Below are 7,952 nucleotides of genomic sequence, written 5' to 3' on the forward strand. Positions count from 1 at the left end.
CCGAATTGAGCCTCAAAGTCACGTACATAACAGTTAAACAAATTGTTCCCCTTAATTCGCCATTCTAACATTCTGCAAGGCTGCAACATCTATTCTTTTTTTCTTTATTGTTGGACTGGAAAGTAAATTTGTATCTTGCTGGCTGGTTTTCATGCATGAGTTTGCATCTCTGTATCTAAGAAGGTAAAATTTATTGTTCATTTAAGTAGTTCATTGCTCAGAAAGCTTTTAACGGAATTAATGAGGTATAAGCCATGCAAAATGTAATGAATACGGGCAGCTAAAGGTTATCTTCTGCCAAAATTATGAGAAACAGTGAATTACGACAGGTTATTCCTCTTGAATTTTAAACTGGTATATTTTGCTGTTTTACTGTAATATACCAACATAATGATATAGAGAACGGCAGCAACCGTTGTAATAGCACTTAAGCATAAGTAGTAGAAACTGCAGTGGTAATATTAGCAGCAGTAGTATTTGTTGTTGTTGTTGTTGTTGTATCAGTTTTAGTGTATTATCTCTAGTGGTAAGACTCATATAAGTAGGATTAGTAGTAAGAGCAATATCTTTATCAGCAATATCGGTAGAAGTATTTCTATAGTTTTACCAGTATTCGGAGCCTTAATTGCAGTAGTAATAGCTGAGGACATTTGGATGTCTAATCATCATTAAAACCTTTTATATATACTAATTAATCATACAACAATAGCACAACTTTTATGGCGCTTTATCTTTAAGGCTGATTTCCAATCAGTAGCGGGGAAATGATGAGGGCGTGCATCGTCCATTAGCAGTGATACAACCTCTCCGAACGCGACTTTTTACTCATTGTATAATCACCTGAACCTTTTATATATATGTATACACACACACACACACACACACACACACACACACACACACACATATACACACACACACATATACACACACACACATATACACACACACACACATATATATATATATATATATATATATATATATATATATATATATATATATATATATATATATATATATTATACTTTGTCGCTGTCTCCCGCGTTAGCGAGGTAGCGCAAGGAATAGAGTGAATTGGAACGATGTGGTATACCGGAGTCGACGTGCTGTCAATGGATTGAACCAGGGCATGTGAAGCGTCTGGGGTAAACCATGGAAAGTTCTGTTGGGCCTGGATGTGGAAAGGGAGCTGTGGTTTCGGTGCATTATTACATGGCAGCTAGAGACTGAGTGTGAACGAATGGGGCCTTTGTTGTCTTTTCCTAGCGCTACCTTGCACACATGAGGGGGGAGGGGTTGGTTATTCCATGTGTGGCGAGGTGGCGATGGGAATAAATAAAGGCAGACAGTATGAATTATGTACATATATATATATATATATATATATATATATATATATATATATATATATATATATATATATATATGTACATTGAGATGTATAGGTATGTATATTTGCGTGTGTGGACGTGTATGTATATACATGTGTATGTGGGTGGGTTGGACCATTCTTTCGTCTGTTTCCTTGCGCTACTTCGCTAACGCGGGAGACAGCGACAAGGCAAAATAAATAAAAAATGAATAATAATAATAATAATAATATATATATATATATATATATATATATATATATATATATATATATATATATATATATATGACAATTACAGTAATCCTCACCCCTCCGCCTCCCACGTGAGAATAGTAAGAGAGCAAACACGATATGAAGCTAACGTGTAAAAGTTGAGTAAGAAGCAACATTAAGAGTGTTGTCTCCTTGGCCAGTGTGGAGGGGGTCCAGCCACCCTGCGAACTCCTCCTCCATTGTTATCGTGTTGGCTGCTGTCCATCTTGCCGGGCAGTGTTCTCACTGGAGACGTGGGTCACGTGCCTAGCGCAGAGCTTTGTTGTGAACATCACTTGTTGGCTGGCGGGCGGGCAGGAAGGAAGCTTGTAAAGTGATCTCAGATTAGATTGGGTTAAAGTCATATGGTTTTGGAGCAACACGGGTATGGAAAGTTTGTCTTAAAACTGTTTTATTATCGTCTGATGGACATGAATTTTCACTTTTGTTTTCGTCTGGTGAGGTAAGGGAATGTGCCAGGTTAGGTTGCATTATAGCGGTTCGATGCAGTTAAATAATCCAAAAGGAATTCTCTCTCCAGACACAAGCAGCGCATTTGGAGCAGATAGCATTCCTTCTTGTGTATTGATATTGTGCTTCTGGACTCGCGTGAGTGCTTGAACATATCTCTCGCTTCTGCTGCATTGAAAGCCGAAACATCTCTTTCTTAGAAATTCGAGTAGATACAAGTCCTCACGGCGAGTAGGGGAGGGAGAAGCGCTTCATTTTCCATCTCTGCCACTTGCTTTGCCTTTACTATTTCCAAAGTCTTTGAATCTCTCCCCAACTCCCCTTTCCTTAAGAACATTTGATTATAACAATTTGGCTTTCGTTTGAGGAGTTCTACCCATGATGTCCTTTTCTATCTTGCTAATGTTTAATCATACTCCTTGAAAGACTTTGGGATATTTTGTTTCTCTCTCGATATAATGAAAACTTTTGACATGATACGAGACTCTTCCGTCACTGTTTTTATCATGTTCACATGAGCTTTCTCTTTGACTGGATCAACGTATGCCTCTTCTTCCCTTAGTAAGAGCGGCGTCCTTCTAGGTTCTCTCTTGTCTCATTTGCTCTTCGTTTTCTTTATCAACGATATACCTTTCTTCGACAGTTAACCACACGCATTCATAATCTGACGGCTCAAAACTGCATTTCACAGCTCCTTACAAATTCGCTCTATCATGTCCTGCTCGATCCACACCTTTGTCTCAAGTACCTCTGTAAATTCATCTTTGGACGTGATTTCCCACTGCTACGATTACACACAGACTTAATTCGTCTGTGTATGGTGTACTACCCTTACATCTGGGGAGGTTCTGATTCCACATATGTGCCACTCGAGCCCAAAGCATTCAGACTTATGAGTTCTCCCAGTCTGACCTTAGAACCTGACACACTTGCCCTAAAGCCACAATATTGGTTCTCTTTTCCTATTCTATAGATATTGCTCTTAAGAGCCGGTTGGTTAGGTACCCTTGCCATTAGCTAGACCATGTACTACTGGGCAGTCTACTGCGTCACGTTATTACTGTGTGACAGTCGGCAACTCGAGGGTGAGCTGTTTTGGATCTCTTTACTTTCCCAAGTTTACCTTAGAATGTTTACCTCTTCTGAAAAGAAAATTTTCCACTTCCCGCAAAACTGGTAATTGGTTCTCCTCTTCTCCCCATATTTCTCTGTCTTTTTAATCCTGTCCCTAGGGTAGGGGAGTGTAGTAAACCTTAAGGTAGGAGAGTGTAGTACACCCTGGCATAGGGGAGTGTAGTGCACCCTAGGTTAGGGAAATGTAGTACACCCCGGGATAAAGGATCGCACTAAACTCGGGGCAAGAGATTATAGAACAACCCGGGAAGAGGTGAAATGCGCCTGGGCAGGGGAATGTAGTGTATCTAGGGGCAGGGGAGTGTAGTGCATCTCAGGGCAGAGGAGTGTATTATATCCCGGGGTTATGGAGTCGAGTGCACCCTGGTGCAGGGTAGTGTACTACACCCCGGGTTCTATACCCTGGGCCAGTGGAGTGAAGTATACTCCGGAACTGGGAACTATATACACCCCGGGATAGGGTAGTGTAGTACACCCTTGGGCAGAACACTGCAGTGCACTCTGGGGTAAAGGATTGTAGTACTCCCCGGGTAGATGAATGTGGTGCAACCCGGTTTAGGGGAGGAATACTCAGTTATACCCCGCTGGTGGGAGGAGGATCAGCGTTATTGAACAAGTATATAAATGCGAATGGATGAAATGGATTGATAGATACTTTGATGGATTGATCATAAGACTGAAACACAAATAAACATAAGTGCACAAATATTGAATGTGTCTATCAGCACAAAGCACTGTGAATGATGATATAAATGAATTATCGTAATCCATATACAGGATGCTAACCTCGTGCCTATGATGGTGTAACAATGTCTGTTTTTATTCCAGATGCAGCAAGAGTGGGTCGAATGTGCCAGGTGGACTCGGTTGCATTGCAGGATCCCAAGCGCACGGAAATAGCAACAGAGAAAGGTGGGTGGGTGTTGGGTTGGGTTTCAGGGGGAAGGCAACGTCCACTAGCCAAGGGAAGGGGTCATATGTAGCCTAGAGGGTCTTCATAAGACTGGCCGGTCACTTGAGACGGACGACGGCGGTACATAACCTGACCTTCGCCTTAATAATGGACCCGGGAGCTCTTGAACACCTCGGCTCCCGGTCTCTCGCCTTGGCTCTGCCCTCACTACCACTTTTGCGTCCTCCATATCGGTCCCTCGGACGGTAATGGCGTGGAAGTCGGAAATTTTGGCCTTGTCTTGGTATTTTCGGCTCGCCTGCCGTCTTTGCCATATGTAGCGCCATCATTGTTTGATATATCTGTTTCGTTTAGGTTATACTTCAGGGCGAGAGTAAATCTGAGTTACAAAAACGCCTTAGCTTGCGGTAGTAGTTGTTGATCTCTTGATTACTGCAATGGTCGGCGATGCTGGTATCATTATCATGGTTATGATTAGTACCAGTTATCGATAACTGACCATTGTTATTATGCAAATGATTCGTAAATTTTCGTAATTGACGAAATTATCGTAATTGACGTGTGTTCACTCAGGATTACAAAACATACACACAGACTCTGTCACAGCCGGTAAAACATGACACTTGCATACTGAAGCCTAGCACGCAAACTGAAGCCTAGCCGAATGAAGTAATCGAAATCGTATCTGTATTAGATGTGGTCTGAAAACACTAGCTGCAGTGGCACTGAAATGGTAACTTGAATTGAAAGTACATATCTCAAGTTGTCATTTGTTTTGACGATCCGGTGGTACGTTACTATCTTTGTAGAATAGTACAGTGTGACTCAGTATTTGTAAGCAAGGGAATTCCGCTCAGGAGGCAACGAAAGCTGCCTTTACCGATACATCGTCTTTGTTGCCTTGGCCGCCTGCTGCCAGCAGCTCGGAGTTTCACGGGCGAGTTCACTCGAGGACGCCAGGACACCTTATGTACAGGAAGACGCGTCATCGAACGATTTCTAACTGAAGCAGACCAGGCGAATCGTTTGCACTATCTCCGAGATTCGAGAGTTTCTGAGCATGCTAGAGTCTCCTTCCAGGAAGTTAGGAGCTTTTTAATATAATTTCCAACACTGAGGTCTCATACCATCGTTGTTTTGGACCAGATAGCTTTATAGTTTTACTTTACCGAACCTTTATGATCATACCATTGCTGTTTCGGATCAATTTTATTTTCATTCCTTCTACTGTTTCGAGTTTGAAGGTTTCTTTTTTTTTTTTTCTCGAAGCTAGAGGTCTCGCAACACTCCTGTTTCAAATTGGAAAGTTCCGTATTGCTGCTTTTTGTCTTTGACCCCATATGATCTGTACTGGATCCAGATGAAGGGCATTAGATTGCCTTTAGTAGGACAAGGTTGGTTAGGGTAAGGACGAATTGGATAAAGTTGGGCTGGGTCATCTTGGCATGACTTAGATTTGGATTATCAATGTTACGGGGCTGACAACTGCGGACTGTTTTGGGAGGAATTACCCGTGGCACAAAGTTCTTGTTGGATGGAACCTGAAACTGGCGTTGAGATGTATGTAGTTGTGCCTCAGTGACATTGGTTGTACCAAGAATATGCTCGTTATATTCGGGTGCCATTAGCAGTGCTTCGTAAGGGTGTTGAAAATGTTGGACGTATTCGTAAAGTTCATATGATTGTTGTGCTAAATAGTTTAGGTGCGTCAGTTGTGATAGACAAAGTATTTGATCAGCAATGACTTTCTCTTTTTTTTTGCTAGGGCCAAACTGGAGAAATAACTCACGGGTAACAAGTTAGTACGACTGTGACAGTGGTTCATTGGTGAACTGAAATATCGTCATAGAGAACGTACGAGATAAAGTCTAAGTAAATCTACCATTGTGTAACTTTATTTCAAATATTTAAAAAAGAATGGATGCTCTCGTTAACCTCATGTTATTTAATGGTATTGATGTATTTGAAAACTGACTGGTTCGCTCCACCTAAGTTACGTATGGCGGTAGAGTTACAGTCTGTAAATTTTGACTTTATATAGTAGTTATCAAGCTAATACCCGGGCTCGCTTCATACTAGCTTGGGTTTAAGCCTGGTTTGATGTTTCTTAAAGCTGGTTGAGGAAGGTTGTTATATGTGCGTGGTCTCAGATCAAAGGTTACTACGGCATCTCAGTCAAAGCCCATTCCGTCCATATGAAGCGGGTTTATACCACCTTTAGTTCGCCCTGTAACCGTTTTTTTCGTGCCTCAAAATTTTCTGGTCTGTCTCCGAACCTATTTTATCTTTATTCTTCCTCCCGAGCACGGGACGTAACTCATGATACGAAAAAAAAAAAAATCTGTGGTGCGAAACAGACTTTGCGTGCGCGGACGGTGGGTCGAAACCCGTTGACGCCCCTCTTCTGCCGTTGGCCAGGCAGGTCAGGGCGGACATGATGGCCAGTCTCTCGATTCCCCCAGCAGGCAAATCATGACCTACCTACCCCAGTCCCCCACTTGCCACACCCACGACTATTTTTAGCCTCGGCGGATGATGGATCGTGAACTGAGTACAGATTGGCGAGTGTCGGTCGGTGCAACGAGATGGGGAAGTCTGTTTAAGAGACTTGCAAGTCACAGACCTCCAGAGGCATCACCACTGACTATTTGTGAAGTCCGGACTGCTCGCTCAACGTTGGGTAGGTTATGAAGTTATGGCTAGAACCGTCTCAAGCGCAGCTTTGTTATGCACGTCTGGTCGTCCCAAGCGCAGGTGCAAGAGTATGAACGCTTGCCAAAGGCGACATTATCAGTAGTCAGAGACGCGCCTCACTCTTACTTTCTCTCGGTTCAGATGTCCTCGGAACCCAAAGGGAATTCTAAGATTTACTAAAGGTAATCATTAGGATGGATGGGTCTTCAAGATCACTACTTGCGTGAAATCACTCACCTGGGAGACAATGGCTAGAGCGAGGATGGCTGAGGGAGTCATGACTGGACGAGGTTTCGCGGCTCACTGGACGCACTGGCTGGATGGGTAGATCCTCTTCTCCTGGCTGGCGGTAGTGGTTAGGTGTGTATGCCGAGGAGCTGTGCGCTGACTGGCTGGCGAGTTCGATGTGATCGCTACGAGGTCCGGCGACCGTCTGAGCGTATGTGCTGCCCCGCCTGCTAGGTTAAGTCTCGGTGACGTCATGACTACCGCTGACGTCAAGCAAACGTTTACGGTTGGTCGCTTGTGGGTGCAGTATTTTTACAGCGGGATTTCGTGTTGCGGATTTGTTGCTCAGGGATAATGCGGTGGTTAGGTGTGTGGCGAAGGGGTTAAGGTGACTTTTGAGTTGTCTGACGTGGAGAGAGATCTTATGGCGGGTGGGAAAGCTGGAGTACAAGAAGTGTCTGGCTTGGTCTGTTGCATCCTGTGGTGTGGTGGTAGAGGTCATGGGCGACCACCTCCATGCGGTGTCACCACCGATGTTAATGCCACCACCTCTCCTGTTACCAATAACAGTAGCACTGGCGCTGTTGCTCCCATCTGCCATTGCCACCACTGCCATCTGTAGAGCTAACTTTGCTCGCACCGCTTACACCACTGGGATCGTGTGGCGTTTTGCACTGTCACTCCGGCTGCCCCCGCTACCAACGGTGTCGACAGCTCTCACACCAGGAACATTACGCAGCAACCACCCACGACTGCCAACATGCCCTCCACCATGAACTCTAATCTGCCATCACTTACCAACATCACCACACCTACTACTGGCGTCACCACTACCACAACCACCTCACTTATCACCACTGCCTGTGCTATGACTACTACTACCAC

General features: G+C 43.9%; 1 protein-coding gene across 2 annotated transcripts in view; it reads right to left on the reverse strand.

Moving 5' to 3' along the window:
* Positions 1-7,289, reverse strand: part of LOC139757155 (uncharacterized) — a 32,024-nt gene extending 24,735 nt beyond the window's left edge. The window contains exon 1 of one of the 2 annotated variants that reach the window (XM_071677255.1): positions 7,077-7,289. In XM_071677255.1, the coding sequence (XP_071533356.1) occupies positions 7,077-7,118 (42 nt within the window). In that variant the 5' untranslated portion in view covers positions 7,119-7,289. The remainder of the gene's footprint in view (positions 1-7,076) is intronic. The other variant, XM_071677254.1, reaches the window with a different exon arrangement.
* Between the last annotated feature and the right edge of the window lie 663 nt (positions 7,290-7,952).

Source organism: Panulirus ornatus, chromosome 25 (assembly GCF_036320965.1).
Source record: "Panulirus ornatus isolate Po-2019 chromosome 25, ASM3632096v1, whole genome shotgun sequence".
NCBI classification, from domain to species: Eukaryota; Metazoa; Arthropoda; class Malacostraca; order Decapoda; family Palinuridae; genus Panulirus; species Panulirus ornatus.